At 40.5% G+C, this 18,912-nt stretch overlaps 1 protein-coding gene across 4 annotated transcripts; it reads left to right on the plus strand.

Moving 5' to 3' along the window:
• The first annotated feature begins 888 nt into the window (after nt 1–888).
• On the plus strand, nt 889–17,892 carry LOC131248155 (pyruvate kinase isozyme G, chloroplastic-like). Of its 4 annotated transcripts, none has more exons than XM_058248240.1 (13): nt 889–1,272; nt 9,126–9,392; nt 10,552–10,717; nt 12,579–12,713; nt 12,839–12,949; nt 13,067–13,155; nt 13,576–13,638; nt 13,893–14,068; nt 15,319–15,421; nt 15,590–15,747; nt 16,717–16,825; nt 16,929–17,030; nt 17,638–17,892. In XM_058248240.1, exons 1-13 carry the CDS (start codon nt 1,048–1,050, stop codon nt 17,752–17,754), a joined length of 1,821 nt encoding a protein of 606 aa, XP_058104223.1. In that variant the 5' UTR covers nt 889–1,047; the 3' UTR covers nt 17,755–17,892. The 4 variants fall into 4 exon arrangements, with proteins under 4 accessions (XP_058104223.1, XP_058104225.1, XP_058104226.1 ...); XM_058248242.1 differs by lacking the exon at nt 17,638–17,892 and adding an exon at nt 17,241–17,528 and having other exon boundaries at nt 893–1,272; XM_058248243.1 differs by lacking the exon at nt 17,638–17,892 and adding an exon at nt 17,618–17,636 and having other exon boundaries at nt 894–1,272.
• Nucleotides 17,893–18,912: the final 1,020 nt, after the last annotated feature.

Consider the following 18,912-nt stretch of genomic DNA (forward strand, 5'->3'; position numbering starts at 1 on the left):
GTCATTTGGTGTAGGTTTCTCTAACATTTTTAGTAGAGGGGGTACTTGTAATAATTTAAACAGAAGGGAGGTATTTACAAGTACCTCCAAAAATTAGATTTCTTTCATCATTTGAATCTTGTCCTTTGAATGGGACGGTCTTAATTATCTTTGCAAAGTTAAAAATAATTAAATGTGATTGTTGTGTTGGGCATCCTATTCAAGGTGAGGATCATCGTGTAAATGATTCCTGGTCAGCTTGATCGAATGGTTAAAAAGTATCCCACGGATACAATTGCAATACGTGAGGATGAAATGCTAAATAACAATGCTTACATGCAAGTAGGATTGAAATTCTACACTCCGGAGTCCGGACTACTTCCCGCACATTTGAGGGGCAAGATCTAAGCCGTCCACCAACTCCCTGGGCCGAAATAAGGTTTGAGCTGCCTGATGAGACGAGTAGAAGAGTTTTAATCCATCCACAGTTGGATGCAACAGATGAACGGTATAGATTACTGAAATACTGGCTTCATCAGCAGTCAGGACAAGAAGCCGCAGCATACTGTGCAAACCGCAGCATATGCAAAAATGCACTCGGGTTTTCAGATTGTGTAACTGGGTCCATGATTTAATGATCCGAACCATCCGTATGTTTTCTCTCACCAGGAATGGACCTTTCCAAAAAATTCTCCTTGATAGGGAAATCCCATCCATTCAATTCTTTATCTGAAAATCAACAGTCGAGAACAGTTATGAGGCAGGCTAGAATCTACATATTTGGATGATTGGTGAAGGATTCATCCACGTTGGGTCCCGGCAGATAAATTCTCTGGCTAATAGAACCATGGGCTCCACTTCTCCCAAAAAAAAAAAAAACAGAGTATACTATGGATATCCTCGGGTCGAGGATTTAAAAATTCGTCCGATTCTTTTGACGAGTTCGTTGGCGCGCGCGGAACACGGGCCGAGAGAATCGAACGCTACCTTTCCCTCTTTCCTATAAATTGTCTCTACTTCTGTCTCTCAAAAAGAATAGAAATTCAAGAACCTTCTAGAAGGAAAGGCATGGCGTCTGTGACGGAGATGAGCTTCTCCACGCAAATCTCAGCATTGAAATGCGTAAACGAGAAAGGAAAGCGCTTCCATCGTCTCTCGTCGTCTCCATATCTGAGTAGATTTTCATCTGGAATCAAATCAGGATCTGTCGGCAACGGTCTCGCGGTGTCCATGAGATTGACGGAGAGAAATGAAAGAGCTGATCCGGCAAAAGCCAATGGTCCTTTAGATCTTGTACGCCTTTTACTTTCTTTTTTCTTGTCTTTATTTCCATTTCTTGTGGAAATTCTTAGGAAGCGGATTGCGTACTTAGTAAATTCACTTTACCGTATAATTTCCAAAGCTCAAGTGGACCACACGACAGGAAACATTGTAAATTGAATGTCTACCGTTGAAAAATTCATAGGGGACACATAAGTTTTAGATCAAGCGAATTCATAGGGAACACATAAGTTTTAGATCAAGCTGATATTTGTGTTTTCCTTTCGTACATGTCAGTGTGATCTTATTAATAGGTTGATGTCAAATAAATACCACTGTCGGCCTAGGAAGGTTTCAACGGTAGAAATCATTATTCCCACTGTTTCATGTGGTGTGGTCCATTTGAGCTTTATATATGCTTCAATTTTGGACTCAACAACTAAAATTAAATGGAAAAATGGATAGACGGTGTGGATAAACCACACACATTCACGGTAGGCCCAATAGAGTTTACTCAGTATGCTAAAAGCCTAGAGTTACTCAGTACGCAATCCGATTTCCTCTTTGAATTGCTTATTCTTATGCTATTGATTTGTTGAGTTGGATGAAGAGAAACAATCCAGTGCACTGTACGCCTGTGAATTATAGTTCTTTGAGTTGTAATTGAATGTGTGGACAGTCTAATCCATTGATCTGTATCGTTCATTCTATACATCCTGATCTTTACTACCCGCTGAGTAAAATCTACACCCATCTGAAGATTTTAACTATCAGCTCGATTGCCTGGATGGTTGAGATTGTTTATGGATAAATAGGTTCAATCATCAATTTGAGCAGCTCATCCTGTGGTCCTATGATTTGACTCCTCGTGTTTCTAAAGAACCACTTTTCTTAGACGATCCTAACCATTCCATCAAGGGCTTAGACGATGGATGGCTATAAAAGAGAAGGCCAGCATTTGGATGGCTAGAATAGTCCGACCAGTGTGGTATTTCACCGGTGAAGTTTAGCTTGGAACTAATGGACGGTCCATAATAGTTGAAACTTTGAGCAGTGAAAGGTGTTCCGTTTCTTCATGGCTACACATTCACGATGGTTCATCACCATTTTAATAGAACACATGGTGTAGTTGTACTGAAATCCAGACCATCCAAATCGCTGACCACGATTTTGTATACAGCATACTACAAAAAAAAAAGAAGAAAGAAGATCACAGTGATGATGTGATAAATTGGATGATCATGGTTGCATGATCAGTGTGATTTATGACCTATGTTCCATCCCCAATCTGCCCCGCCATTTTGATGGTCTCGATGGCCTTACGTGCGTGATGTGCGTAAGAATGTCGACTCATTACTGTTTAGAAAAATGTTATAAACTATCACTGGATTCTTGATCATTTTTGGGGTTCTTAGTTTTGGAAATTTCCTTCAGTTGAAAATCTTTCTTTTGGCTGTTTGGATGCAAGCAAAGTTGTGTGGGTACACGTTGTCTAGGTTCAGCTGTGTGAGCACAGACTATCTAGATTGGGACTAGCTATACTGTTCTTTGTTTGTCAAGCACTTTAGAACTGGGGATTAAGGATGGATTGTAATACATATGGGGAGCTTATTGTTAATAGTGGCATATGTAGCAGTTATCTTACATATGCACATTGACACATGACGCATATTGGGTACTTGAAGATTGATGGTAAACATGTACACATGTGGGGGGTGCTTGAACTTGAATGGTCACACATGTGAGACATTTGGCACATGTGATGGATGTGCATTAAACATTGTGTTCTCTATTTGTACCTTGAACTACGGATAACCTCATTATTATTCCATCATTTTGTAAAGATACAATCCTTGCTAATGGTCATATTTTAGAGACACAATGTCCTTTTTCTCCTAGGTTCCTTTGCATAAATGTGTTTGAAAAGCTATAGACTAGTTGCCTGTGCCGACGCAACTTTGCTTGAATATTCTAAACAGCCCCTCAGGATTTAAGAAGCCGACTTTGTGTGCATCTTGCACCTGCTAAATATGGGGTGTAAGCGGTAAAGGCAAGGGTTAGTGTGCATTTTGATGATGTCATTCTCCGATGCAATATCAGCAAAACCTCATTCTGTAGCACTTGCACCTGACTTTTATGGGGGTTCAAAACACACATGAGTCTTCTTCTCTAGTTTATAGAAAAATGGTAGTAATAGAACACGCCTAATAGAATGAGTGGTTAAAAGACAAATGCGTCTAGAAGAATGATCTTGTGTAGAACAAAATCTGAATGAAATCTGCATTAGCAAATGACATTACAGTCCCATCCTGATTGGGGGTTAGTGGCAAGTGTGACCCACTAACTGCTCATGAAATGAAATCGTAGCAGGATCATACCAATGGCAGGTGGTGGGCCTGCTTGACTGATAGGTCATGGGATTCACTTATATCATAATTTGGTACAAGGGTTTTATACAAAACTTTCCCTCACATTGGTTGCTTTGCATTGTTTATTGGCTTTGATTCTTGGGCTTGTATCCTGGCTTACTTTTCTCTAGACTCACAATTATTTCAAGGTTTAAAACTCGAAATTGACAGTGTACTCGGTCAGTAGAGAACCGAATTCAACTGGGCCAAGATTTTGAATAGTCTCGAGTACCCGACCAAGTCCTCGGACTTCAGTAAAACTGAGTAACTCAGTCGAGCATCAAGTCATGGCACTGCGTTTTAAAATCATGATCATCTCGTTGGGGGCCGTTGCACAAAACCTTAGGATTTAGCATCCCAAAACACCAGAATTATGGGATAATAAAGCAATGAAATAAATCAAAGCACAAACCACACGACACAAGAAATTTTTACGTGGAAAACCCTCAAAGAGGTAAAAACCACGGGACCTCGTCCAGATTAATAATTCATTATGAAGTAGAACGTTACGACCGATCACAAGCACACCTTGCTTGGATCAAACCTCTTCACTCACGCAGGAGTGGATAAACAATAAGAGAATAAGAGAAAAACGGAGAGATCTCACCGATCACGAGGACGTAGAAGCGCTGAGATGTCGAGTGCACAGTAGATCACCTCTACGAGCAGAACCTCCCTTCTACAAGCTTCCTCTCTCTCTTTCTCACACCTTTGATAGCCCTAAACCCTTTAACAAACCCTTGCAAAGCTTTAGGAAACCCTCTTGCATTACTTAGAAAAGCCCTAGGCACCCCTACTTATAGTTTAGGAAACTCCCTTTCGCACCTCTTGCGAAAGGGTATTGGATTTCTGCAGTACGTACAAGATCCGGACTTAAATCTGCGTAAGTTCGATTGGTCGAGCTGAGTCCTCAACCGGTCGAGCAGCCCACTCGATTGGTCGAGCACCTCGGAGAAAATACATTAATTGGTCGCTGGACTTTGAGTCGAGCCCCACTCGACTAGTGGAGCACCACCCACGACCAGTCGAGCAGCCCACTCGACCGGTCAAGCAGCACGGTGAAACACTCCGAATTTTCAACCTGCTGCACTGTCTCTCCCCTGAACTGAGGAGGAAAACCCCATCAAATCTTCTTCTTTTCGACTCAGGAGAAATTTACCTTTTTCAAGCCAGCCTGGTTTCTATAAATCTCAAACTTGCCCTTGAGCAAAACCTTGGTCATCATGTTTGACCCATTATCGTCCATGTGGACTTTCTCAAGCTGTAACACCTTTTGTTCCAAAGTATCCCTGATCCAGATATATTGAATCTCTATGTGCTTCAAATTGGAATGCTGACTTGGATTTTTGCTCAAGTGTATATCACTTTGACTATCGCAATAGACCACGTGTTCCTCCTGCTTCAGGCTAAGTTCTTGTAGGAACCTTTTCATCTAAAGCATCTCTTTACATGCCTTTGTGATTGCAATGTACTCGGCCTCTATTGTCGACAATGCTACAACCTTCTGTAGCTTGCTCTGCCAAGAGACCGCTCCCCCTGCAAATGTGAATATGAACACCGATGTAGACTTCCTGGAGTCTATGTCGCCTGCCATATCTGCATTTGTGTAGCTCTCTAACACAGGTTTTCCGTTACCATAGCATAGGCTCAACCTGGATGAGCCTCTTAGATACTGCAGTATCCACTTCATCATATCATATGTGTGGTTTTTATGCAAGGATCTCATCTCCTCTTGCATAGCTCTCAACCACTCCCTCTTTTGCTCGTCGGGTAAGGTCTCAGAATAATCTTCTGGCTCTCCCCCATCAGTCAGCAAAATGTACTCATGCGGCGAGTACCTTTTGAACAGCTGTCTGTCCCTAAATGACTTCCTCACCTGTGGCTCAACAGGTGGATCAAGTGGGGGCTGTTCCCCTGATCCATTTTCTGAAGGAACTCCCTCGTCCTCTGCACCTTATTGTACTCCCCCATCATCAGGCACCACGGGAGGAATAATCGGATTCATGTCTTCTAGCTCACCTGAATTAGGCTGGTTCTTCTCTGACTTACAAATGTCTTCTATACACTGATCTTCAAGGAAAACCACATCTTTGCTCCTGACGAGCTTCTTCTCGGTCGGATCCCATAATCTGTAACCAAACTTTTTATCACTGTACCCCAAGAACATACACTGCCTAATCTTTATATCGAGCTTAGACCTCTCGTCCTTTGGTACGTGAATGGATGCCCTGCATCCAAACACCCTGAAATGACTGTACGATGGATCCTGTCCAGTCCACACCTTCTCAGGCACTTATCCATTCAACGGGGCTGATGAAGACCTGTTTATCAGATACACTGAGATGACTGTACGATGGATCCTGTCCAGTGAAGACCTGTTATCAGATACACTGCTGTGTGCATTGTTTCTCCCCACAACGTCTTGGATAATTTCGCATGGGATAACATGCGTCTGATTCTCTCTACAATGGTGCGATTCATTCGCTCAACCACACCATTACACTGGGGGGTTTTGGAAACCGTCTGTTCATGCCGTATACCTAGGGACTTACAATACTCATGAAAGTCACCACTGTATTCACCACCATTGTCAGTGTGGATGCACTTCAATGATCTACCTGTCTGTCTCTCGACCATAGCATGAAATAATTTAAATACACTAAAGACCTCATCCTTGGATTTCAAAGCATAAACCCAAACCCTCTTAGATGCATCATTTATAAAAGTGACAAAATACAATGCCCCACCCAAGGTCTTTGTCCTCATAGGACCATAAACATCAGAATAAACCAAATCTAATGCACGTACTTTATTAACATGAGAAACAGATTTAATAAATGAAACTCTATGCTGTTTCCTTGATAAATAATCAATACAGGTTTTGAGAGGTATACCTGTCACGTCTGGAAGGAGCCGCTTCCTTGCTAGTACCTGAAGCCCCTTTTCACTCATGTGGCCTAGATGCCTGTGCCACATGTCAATAGCTGAATCTTCTGCTGTGTTCAACCTACCCTTGTATACACTAACACTTGTCTTGTAAATGGTGTAACACTTCTTTCCTCTAGCTGTGATCAACGAACCCTTGATGAGCTTCCAGCTCCCACCAGTAAACCGGCTTTCATAGCCATCATCATCTAGCTTTCCCGTCGACATCAAGTTGAGGCGAAGGTCTAGGATATGCCTCACATCCCTGAGCACCAATGTGAAGCCCACATCGATCTTTACACAAATATCACCGACCCCTACGATCTTTGATATGCCAGAATTTTCCATCTTCACGGTCTCATAGTCACTTGACTTATAGCTTGTGAAGAAGTTCCTGCGTGGAGTCGTATGAAAAGAGGCTCCCGAGTCAATTACCCAATCGTTGTCCTGACTCGTAGCCGTGAGACATATATCGTGATCTGTTGAAAGAATAACCACAACGTCGCCATCTGAAGCGACCGCAGTGGAATCTGATTCATCTTCCTTCTCATTTCCTTTTCCTTTCTTGTCGTTCTTCTTACCACGACATTCATGCTTGTAGTGACCCTTCTTGCCACAATTCCAGCATTCAACATCCTTCCTGGTACTCGACTTGCCTCTTGATTTATCTCGGGCCTTCCCACCCTTCTTGTTCTTTCCTCTCCCCCGTTCCTGTGTCACAAGGGCCTCTTGCTGAGTAGACCCCTGAGACTTCCTCCTTGTCTCCTCATTGAAGAGACAACTGGTTACCTGTTCCATAAATATCTTTCCGTCTGGCGCGGAGTTACTTAGAGACACCATCAATGTCTCCCAACTGTCAAGCAATGAACTAAGCAATAACAAAGCCTGCAATTCATCATCCATAACCATCTTCATAGCAGAGAGCTGGTTCACTATATTGCTGACCTCATTCATGTGCTCGGCCAGAGAGGCACCATATTTGAACTTAAGATTCACATGTCGTCTTATCAAGAAGATTTTATTACCGGCTGTTTTCCTCTCATACAACCCTTCCAATTTCAGCCATAGGCTAGCGGCTGAGGTCTCCATAGACACATGGTGGAACACAGAATCATCCAGCCATTGTCTAATAAACTCCACCGCTTTCCGGTCCATCTTCTTCCAATCATCATCAGACATATCCTTGGATTTTGCTGATATGCCTAAAATTGGAGAATATAGGTCCTTACAATATAGCAAGTCCTCCATCTTAGCCTTTCATATGGTCCAATTAGAACCATTGAGGCTGATCATCCTTGATGAGCCACCTTCCATAATTCAGAACCGATCCCACTCCGTTCAATGAACTTAGCTCTGATACCACTTTGTTGGGGGCCGTTGCACAAAACCTTAGGACTAGCCTCCCAAAGCACCAGAATTATGGGATATAAAGCAATGAAATAAATCAAAGCACAAACCACATGACACAGGAGATTTTTACATGGAAAACCCTCAGAGAGGTAAAAACCACGGGACCTTGTTCAGATCAATAATCCACTATGAAGTAGAATGTTACAACCGATCACAAGCACACCTCGCTTGGATCAAACCTTCTTCACTCACGCAGGAGTGGATAAACAATAAGAGAATAAGAGAAAAACAGAGAAATCTCACCGATCACGAGGACGTAGAAACGCTGAAATATCTATTGCACAGTAGATCACCTTTACGAGCAGAACCTTCCTTCCACAAGCTTCCTCTCTCTTTTTCTCTCACACCTTTGATAGCCCTAAACCCTTTAGCAAACCCTTGCAAAACTTTAGGAAACCCTCTTGCATTACCTAAAAAAGCCCTAGGCACCCCTATTTATAGTTTAGGAAACTCCCTTTCGCACCCCTTGCGAAAGGGCCTTAGATTTCCGCATTCCGCACAAGATCCGGACTTAAATCTGCGTAAGCTCGACTGGTCGAGCTGAGTCCTCGACCGGTCGAGCGGCCCACTCGACTAGTCGAGCACCTCCCTTGATTGGTCGAGCTCCTCGGAGAAAATACATCAATTGGTCACTGGACTTTGAGTCGAGCCCCACTCGACTGGTTGAGCGCCACCCACGACCGGTCGAGCAGCACAGTGAAACACTCCGAATTTTCAACCCGCTGCACTGTCTCTCCCCTAAACTAAGGAGGACAACCCCATCACATCTTTGGCATGTCTAGAATTGTATTTGTGTAAACATCCTTGCTATATATTTCGCGTTCTATGCTTGTAATAACCAAGTCTTCAAAATCCTGCTATTGGCTGATTGGAGACTATATGTACATTAACAATTGTGAATAGGTTTCGAATCATGCCCTCTCTCTCTCTCTCTCTCTCTCTCTCTCTCTCTCATTCTCTCTCTCTCACACACACAAAACATTAAGAGTAGGGGCACGTGAGTTTCGATTTGTAGCCTTTGATATACTTATGTTAGTATTACTTTGATATTTTCTTTTAGATCCTTAGATTTGTTTTTTTTTTTTTCTTTTCTTTTAGATCTTTGATACTGTCTTTAACCAATTGTAATTTCAACTTTATTAGGAAAAATCGAACTCCTCTGGGTTTCTTTCGAATGTTTACAAGTTGGGGGAGACAGGTGCAAGAAGAAAAACAAAGATAGTTGGTACAATTGGGCCTTCAACAAATACACGTGAAATGATATGGAAACTGGCAGAAGCAGGAATGAATGTAGCAAGACTGAACATGTCCCATGGAGACCATGCGTCACATCAGAAAACTATTGACTTTGTTAAAGAATATAATGCTCAATCTAAAGACAACGTTATTGCCATAATGCTGGATACCAAGGTGTGTTTGTTGCATATGGGCATGTTTTATTTATTTAAGGACTTTCTCCAACATTTTTACTATGAGTAACATGATAGAGATGCTTTATTCTTAGGCTTACCTATTTATTATCAAGCACTGGTAATATTGGCTTCATATGTTTAAATTGCGAAACGTGCAAAACTTGGAAGAACTTTCTCTATTTCCTTATTATTATTATTTTTTATTTTATTATTTCTTACTTCATATATTTTATTTAATAAGGCATACGGTTGTATTCTATATTTATCAATCACATTGAAAAATAACTATACTCAGTCTGAAGTAAAAAAAGAATGTAGACATGCTCATCCACTGAATTCTGTCACATTTCTATTGGGCGTCCCATATGTTCCCCTGATTTTTTCCTTGCATTTCCTCATGATTCTTTGTGCCTTTACTCTCCTTTTTTTTTTTTTTTTCTAGAAACAAGTTAAATCTGTTCTCAAATATGGTTGGGACAGATTTTGGGGCATGTGGCTGAATCCGGGCTTGAGTTTCAGCTAAGAAATAAACATCTGACGTTCGGTTCTGCTTGACCCAGCCAAACTTGATCCATTGCCACACCATCAGAGATGCAATGCTTCCCTTAAACAGCACTAGGTGTGCCCCTATGCGTGTGCATGCATGATGAAAATCCTTATCCCCTTGATTCTCAAACCCGCATTGTGGAGTTCTGTCAGTGCAATAATCACACAAGCCCTAAGGTGCTTGCATCTATCTTTTGAAACTTGTAGAAGGTTGAAGTTGAATTGCTCATTTGATGATAAGCTATCACGTCTGCTGGCTTTCTGGTATTCACATTGTAGTTTATTTATTTTTTCACACATGCTTGTGCACTCACACCACAATGGGTGCTCGAACCCATGACCTCATGTTGAAACTCTTGTGAGTCTACCACTGAGCCATGGTGTCACAGGCCATTGAAGTTTATACCGAGGGACAATGATTGAATGATCCCGTTCTCTATCTACACATAGTTTTTTCTTATTAACTATATGTTTTCATAAATTTGTAATCTCAAAATAACCATCTTAAGTATACTCTGTGTAGTTTGTTTTGTATTGAGTTGATTCTTAATACTGTTTGTCAGCTTCTTTCACTAAAGTTACGACTACTACATCTTGTGGAAATTTTCTAGGGCCCTGAGGTTAGAAGTGGAGACTTGCCTCAGCCTATCTTGCTTAAGGAGGGCCAAGAGTTCAATTTCACTATTAAAAGAGGAGTTAATGCTGAAAACACTGTTAGTGTAAATTATGATGATTTCGTGAATGATGTAGAGGTTGGGGATGTAGTATTCGTTGATGGTAAGTGTTGTTCCTCTCATGCTGATTCATAGCTAGATAAATGCATTCAAGTTTAGGATGTGGCTTCTTTGTTAGGAAGTTTCTTATTTATTTGATCCCAATAAAAAGTTCTATTGGCAAGGCATCATCATCATCATCATCATCTACGCTTTATCCCAACCAATTGGGATCGGCTACATGAATCCCGTTCTGCCAATCCACTCTATCAAGGGCCATAACTTCAGTTAGACCATAGCTTATCAAGTCTTTTCTTACTACCTCCGCCCATGTCCTCTTGGGCCTTCCCCTTGCCCTTTTAGAGCCTTCAACTTGTACAAACTCACTCCAAACTGACACAGTTCTCACATGACGAAACCATCCAAGTCTACTTTCCCTCATCTTATTACATAATGGTGCGTCTCCGAAGTTCCCATGATGCATTCATTTCAATTCTATCCTTCATTGTCTTGCTAGTCATCCATCTCAACATCCTCATTTCAGCTACACTCTTCCTGTAAACATGTTGTTCCTTAACTGGCCAACATTCAGTCCCATATGCATGGCTGGTCTTATAGCTATCCTAATTCCAATAAAAATTCCATTTCAGTTACATGATGATCATATACAACTCCAGAGGCACATGTCCATTCTCCCACCCAGCTTGAATTCTATGGGCAACATCCTTCTCAATCTTCACTTTATTGATAGAACAACGCTGATTTATTTATTGCTGAAGAGCGAATAGTAAGAAAAGGGATTGTGTTGCAACTTATCAGTGATTGTAAGATACCACGACAAGAAACTACTACAAAAAATGTAACTCAGGGCGAAATTATCCATAAAACGACAGTTTGCGTTTACATAAACTACACATAAAAAGGAAGTCATTAATATATTTGAATATGTCAGTTTACTTAAACCATATGAAATATGCAGAATAGTTGTCTAGGCTTGAACAAAAGCTTGATTAATAACTTGAAACTAGATGCCCCAAAATGACTTTCTAATTTTTCCATCTTGAATAAATCACTCCTATGGATGGAAAGAAACTTTGCTCCAATGAACTCTATGATCTGATTGTCTGCTGAGAAAAGTTATCTTTGCCATCTACTCAATCACAATATGTTCCTTTTTTTTTTCCCTTCCATAGTTTCAGTTAATGAGAGTTTCTTCTCCTTAGGTATATCACTCAGTTTTATCACTCCCAAGTCCCATCTTCTGAGCACTCATTGTCACAGGACTCTCTGAAAGTCTATCATCCTTCTTAGCATTACTGGTTGCTGACTGGGATGTTTGTAATAAAAATACAATTTCTATTGAGGGATATTTTGGATCTAGAAATCCTTTCAAATCTTGTCTCGCTGTTGCCTCAATTCTTCAAACCTTCACTTCTACTAACTCCCTCTTCAGAATAAAAAAGGCTTCTTGAACAATCTTCTTCTTCAGCTTCTTCATCATACATTCTGTTCATTGTCCCAAATCAGGTTTTTCTGTCCCATATTGGCCCATCGTCTATGTAGGTCCATCATTCCACATCTATCTTTCAACCACACCATTACATCATTCCATATACTCCACTTGAATAATTTGTTCCATTGCTAAATGCTGCAGAAGAAACTGTCAAAATCTAACAAGAGGTTTTTCTTCAGCAATTTTATCTTATCTGAACTACTTAGCTCAGATCAATCCGTCTTATATATCCATTACTCTCTTTTCTTAAATTCTTGATATTCCCACTATGAGTTTTCATGATGCTCAACATTTTCTCATAGATTACCACCCTCTACACCCTCTTGCTTGATTAGGGTGACACTTACACTTGTCTTATATTTAAGTGGCTTCCTTGTAAATCAATCTTAAAAATATTTCTGTTTCATGATAGGAGGAATGATGTCATTAGTTGCAAGATCAAAAACAGCAGATTTGGTTAAGTGTGAAGTGATTGATGGTGGAGAACTTACGTCAAGGCGTCACTTAAATGTACGCGGAAAAAGTGCAACCTTGCCTTCCATCACAGGTCACTTTCTTTTGCTTCTGTTAGAAAAGCTATATATATATATATATATATATATATATGCTTTTATGCTTGTCTGTATGTGACTATAAATTACCTAATATCAATGTCTCCCTTGTTTTTCACAGAAAGGGACTGGGAAGATATCAAGTTTGGGGTAGACAATGAAGTTGATTTCTATGCTGTTTCTTTCATTAAAGATGCTAAAGTGGTCCATGAGTTGAAAGACTATCTCAAAAGTAAAATTTTGAGTTTATGTTTGACCATGTTTTGTGGGTATTTTCGTTTTAATGCATGGGTTCTTTTTCTTTCGGGTAGAATTATAAGATAGTAGTTTTTTTTTTTTTTGTTTGCAGTCTGCGGTGCAAATATTCATGTGATTGTCAAAATAGAAAGTGCTGATGCGATACCCAATCTTCATTTGATTATATCTGCATCTGATGGGGTAAGTCCTGTTCTCGGCCTTTAAAGTTCAATCCCCCCATATTTATTTATTTATTTATTTTTCACTTGACAACAAGTGATTAAGACTGAGTTCTGCATAGCTCAGATCTGCCGTTGAAGTTGTGCATCCACTGATTCATTCACAATCTTAAAATTGCACTCTTTTATTCTGACTTGGAAAGAAATTGCCATTTATAAGCTGTCAGTCTGAATTACTTTAGCTTTTTATCAGAGCTTGAAATGCAGCTGGCAATCTGTAAGGCATGGGTTTAATGTCTAGCCTTTCAACCTTTGTTATCATTGAATTTCATTGCTCATTTATCGTGTTTCCAGATATTTTGCTATAACAACCCAAGCCATGAGCTAATTAGTCTCTATTCTAATGCTTCCTAATTGTTTTTACTTACTCAAATATTGATAGGCAATGGTGGCTCGTGGAGACCTTGGAGCTGAGCTTCCTATTGAGGAAGTTCCTTTATTGCAGGTGTTTTTTCAAGCCTTCAAGCTTTTTCTCCCAACTGCAAATCATTCTGGCAGTTAGTTTATCACGCTAAAATTTGCAGCTCTCAAAGTACGCTTTTTAGCTTGCTATACGTACTCTTGGAAATGTGAAACTGTTAAGTTTGAGAGTAATGATTCATGACCGTGCACTCTACCTTGTAAATGAGTTTAAGAACTTACCTTACAGTTGGTGGTTGTAAGATAAAGTAACTTGATGTTTACCCACCAATCAAACAGGAGGATATCATCACAAGGTGTCGTGGCATGGGAAAACCAGTGATTGTAGCAACAAACATGTTGGAAAGCATGATTGACCATCCAACTCCAACAAGGGCAGAAGTCTCTGACATATCTATTGCTGTGCGAGAAGGTGCCGATGCTATCATGCTATCTGGCGAAACTGCCCATGGGAAGTATGTAAACTTTTTTGTATGAATTGCAGGCATGTCATTACTTGTTTTTAGACAGTGCAGAAGACACTGTTCTCTGTTGGTTGTATGATTAAAGTTTATTTTTCCTGGATAATATGGCTTATCCAACAAAGAGGTTGCTAGAATCTCCCATTCACCTATTACTAATGGGAAGCTTGCTTAATTTTCAATAGGTTTTATAGATACAATCAGTAGAGTTCTTCATGGATCAGGCTTACCATATGAGAAAGAGAGCCGTAAACATAGTTTGAAAAATTGTCCAATACAACTTGGTATCATCCGTGTTGTATTTGTTTCCATCCGAAATGAAACGAGGCGCCACACTGATACAGGACCAAAACAGGACCAAGTTGGGGTGAGTCAGTTTCAGTCCCCAAGCGAGTCACACTCTGAGACAGCTACTTAATTCCATGGCTGCAAATTCATGCATGCTCCACTTGGCTTGGGGGGATATGGCTCAGTTGGTAGAGCACCGCTCTGCAATTGGGTTGTTGTGGTTATGGGTTGGATGTCTAATTGTCCACATGGTAATTATAGTATTTTGTACCTGAACCGGTAGCTCACCTTTTCTAAATAATGGGGAAGAGGACCAAAACATGCCACTGAAAGACTCTACTGAAACAAAGATGGGCTGTCAAGAATGTAGAGGAGGTAGGATGGGTAGTTAGTGAGATCTAGTATGGATCATACATGGACAATAGTTGGAGTTGGTGGCTCTCATCTAGGATAGTCAGTTCATGTGAACTATAGTAGATCTTCTACACAGCAGGTTGAATGCACTATCCTTTTTGCACACGAGGAAGTCTTATGAAAAGTAGTTTCAATGAAACATATTCCAACCAAAGAGTTGGGATTGATTTGGTTCTGTTCAGAAGAACTGAGTGAAAGATTGATTTTTTTTTTTTTTTTTAAAAAACCAGAAGAAATGGGTCAATGAGTTGGTGCTGTCATAAATTTCTGAATGCGTCAATGAATCGGACTGGTCATGGTTTTCACAGATGTGGTTTATTTTGACATGGGCTCAAAATAACGAGTCAAAAGGTATGTATATAACCAACTCTGAGTTTGTTTCTACCTGCATACAAAAATGCATCAATGTGCATACACACAGATAAAGCTTTTGAATGGTATGGTATATACATACATTTATACAAATGTGCGTATGCATGGTGTGTGTGTATTGTGTACTAATTATCACTAACAACTACTGAGCTAGTGAATATGCATTTTAGGTATCCACTGAAGGCTGTTAAGGTAATGCATACCGTGGCGCTGAAGACTGAGTCAATGTCATCACACAGCATAGTTACTCCAGGTCCTGCTTCTGATTTCAAGGTACTTAAAACTTACAATGAATAGGGAAGGCCCCTTCTTTCTACGATTTGGTGGCGAAGTTGGGTTGTGCAGACCAACCCAAATCAATGATCCTGACCACTATCTAGACTTCTTTCTGTTTTTACCCTTTTTCTTTTGTTTTTCTTAAAGGCTGTTTATTGTGGACAGCTTTATCAGAGCCACTTAAGTACCATACTTGCTCTCCATGCAACCACAATGGCAAACACCCTTGGCACAGCCATCATTGTTTTTACAAGAACAGGATCCATGGCGACGCTGTTAAGCCACTATCGCCCTTCCTCTATCATCTTCGCATTCACAAATGAGTGAGTCCTGTTGACATGAAAAATCACTTCAGATGCAGTAGTTCAGATTAGTGGAACACACACACATTATTTATATAGCTAAGCCCACACGTGTAGCTTCCAATACCGGGGTCCCCATGCTGATTGAACCAGATTTTATTTTTGGGAAAATATGTACAAGGTCAGACCAGCCTAATGGATGGATTGGGTCTCGCACCTATGTGCCATACCGGCACACGTGGCATGTAGGCAAGCTTTATTGACACGAGCGTGCGCTTTCATGGGGACGTTAGCAATGTTCCCAAACCTTTTGAACAGCACACAGGGTGACCTGTCATTGATCTGAACAATTCATTCATACAACTAGGAGCAAGCCATGGTGCAAGAATCACACCGATAAGATGATCATAACCCTTTGAATGGGGCCAATTTGTTAGAACCGTCCAAGCCATAAATCACATGGTTAGAATCATCAAATTAAAGTGTTATTTTAAAATCATAAGAAATACAAAGTGGGATCTATCTACTAGATGTTTCAGGATTGGACCTATTCTATTTCTCTGGTCAATCTTGACTATCCATTTTCATGCTATTCATCAAAAGCTCAGGATCATGCGATTGGCATGATGTTTACACCATGGCTTGCGCCTAGTTGTATAAATGAATGAACTGTTCGGATCGACAATAGGTAACCCTGTGTGCCATTTAAAATGTTTGGGGACGTTACTAACATCCACGTGAAGGTGGGGATGTTAGCAAAACCCTATACTACATATGTCTGTATTCATGTTCCTATTTGTTTATATTTATTGTTCTAACATTTGGTGAGCTTCTACAACAATTCCATTGGAAATGGCATTGCTTTCTAATTCAAAAGAATTTATTTTTCAAGAAAATTTGAAAGATCATCAATTCTAGATTTGATCTGTTCGATTTCTTTTTTTCTTTCATTTTTATAAGAAGGTGAAATTGAACTTTCATGCTTGGCAGAGAAAGGGTTAAACAGAGGTTGGCACTTTATCATGGGGTGCTGCCTGTATACATGGAGTTCTCCGACGATGCAGAAGAGACCTTCTCTCGTGCTTTGAACCTTGCACTGGTATTGAGTGCTTGGCCACACTAGTCTTCTTTTTATCCTCTCCTTTTTCTATCTTTTCTGTAGTTACAAGTTAAAATTCACTGGTAATTTTTCATGCAACCAGAGTCAAGACCTGTTGAAGGAGGGAGAGCATGTTACTCTTGTCCAAAGTGGCAGACAGCGGATCTGGCGTCGCGAGTCCACACACCACATTGAAGTCCGTAAGGTCCAATGGTATCCTTGTCCTTCAGATTAGGCTTTTTTTTTTTCCCCCGATATCATTCTTGATTATTTATACTCAAATGAAAGCTATTCATCTACTCAGAATTCTAAATATATCCAAGATGAATATTAAATTTACTAGCATGGCCAGATGAATTGCATTTTTTCTTCTTTTTCTCTTTTGTTTTTTTGTTTTGTTTTATTTTTTTGGTAGGAAAGATGGGATTAGGCAAGATCCCCACACAAATATTATTGAAACAAGGTAAAAGAATACACCAAAAACACTAATGATTAGTGAACTCAGATGCTTTAGACAGACGCCTTTCCACCTGAAAATCATACATGTGAATTACATATCATCGAAAATGTCGGAACGATACCAAGGAAGCTCCATCAATGGACTTTTTGGGAATGGCAAAAAAATGAGGAAAGAAAATGACTTCTTGGCAAAAACATATTAAATGGAGTTTTTTCATTTCCTGAGGTTTCTGCATTGGTCTCCATGTACATGTATTGCTTTCTCTCTATCCAAACACCCCACGCTGTAATCTAGGTGTTTTGTGTAAGATTACTTTCTAAACCCTTCTGTAGTAATCTTAAATGTGGGGAAGGGTGGCTTGCTGGTGACTACTGGTCTAGTTTCCATTGCTGATGGATTCCAATTTTGGGTGTCCTGCCTCTGCATTGGACAGCTGATCGGTGCGGCTGCTTGGCTTATGCTACATTGACAATGGGGGCAGGGAATTCGATGGCCTGGATTGGCTTGCTCGGTGTGTCTCATGATGAAATTGAGGAGTGTTTATATCATGTAGACAATGGATGCGAAGAATGTTTCCCATCATGTATTTCACATCATTGGAAATGCATTTGTTCAACCTCCAAAAATGTGGTGAGTGTTTTACCAGGATTCATATTATGTCAGCCCATCTCTACCATTGGCATGCCAAATGCAGTTCATCTCCTGGGCCCCATCATGGATGAGCAACAGCCACAAAAGATTATGAGTGGACGGTTGAGGGAAAAAATAGGCAAGATCAACATTCAACTGTCAGAAGTTTGTTGATTGGATGAGTATGATTGTCTCATTGGTGAGCATGATGAATGTTCTTAATCATGTGGCCACAATTGGAGGTGGGTCTCCTCAAGTAAATGGATCTCATGGTCCAGCTTTATCTGCTTTTAAGAAGCTTATAAGGGATTGATCCCAAAAACAAACTTCTTCGATATTAGTGGGCTGAAAATAGGGCCCGTTAGATTGATGGGTTGAGTTGAGTGGCGCTTGGCTAAGACCACACGCTTAAATTGCAGACCTGTTTAGCAAACAACTAAACAGGTAGGGTTGGGCTGGATAGTGACTCATGGGCTGTAGTCAGACGTGGGTTTGAACTCTTAGACATTTTAATAATGGTCGGAACCCCCAACTCAAAGCTGACCCACTGCCAGGCCGAGGTGTGCGAGATTTTTGCTAACCCCACATGTGAATACCGACTCATCCATCTACATTCTGGCACCAACTGATTAGTGTGCCAATTGACAGAACAAATGGTCCACTAAAAAACTTGTTTTAGTGGGCCACTCGTTTTGTGCATTATGGCCCACCTGCTGACTACACCGCTTGGTTTTTGTAGATGTACTAAGGCATCTACGAGCAGGGCCGATGTGATGGTTTGATGTTTATCATACTTATGGTGTGATGGTGTCTAGGAAACCTCACACACATTTGATAGTCCTCAAGATTGGGGTTGGGAATGGGCCATGTTTTCATTGGCCCAGGTTAGGTCCCAGCCTGCCCAATACTTATAGCCCAAACCTGGCAAAATTGGTTGGGCCTAAGGGGCTTGAAAATGGACAAAATCCCACTTTCCTGCTTGTGTTTTCCTTATCCA

The sequence above is a fragment of the Magnolia sinica genome, chromosome 6 (genome assembly GCF_029962835.1).
Source record: "Magnolia sinica isolate HGM2019 chromosome 6, MsV1, whole genome shotgun sequence".
Lineage (NCBI taxonomy): Eukaryota > Viridiplantae > Streptophyta > Magnoliopsida > Magnoliales > Magnoliaceae > Magnolia > Magnolia sinica.

Bases quoted from the DNA above. Each gene is read 5' to 3' on its own strand.
- LOC131248155 (XM_058248240.1), top strand. From the start codon at position 1,048: ATGGCGTCTGTGACGGAGATGAGCTTCTCCACGCAAATCTCAGCATTG. The intron at 13,639-13,892 runs GTGTTTTTTCAA...CCAATCAAACAG, and splicing joins AGGAAGTTCCTTTATTGCAG to GAGGATATCATCACAAGGTG. The intron at 15,422-15,589 runs GTACTTAAAACT...TATTGTGGACAG, and splicing joins GTCCTGCTTCTGATTTCAAG to CTTTATCAGAGCCACTTAAG.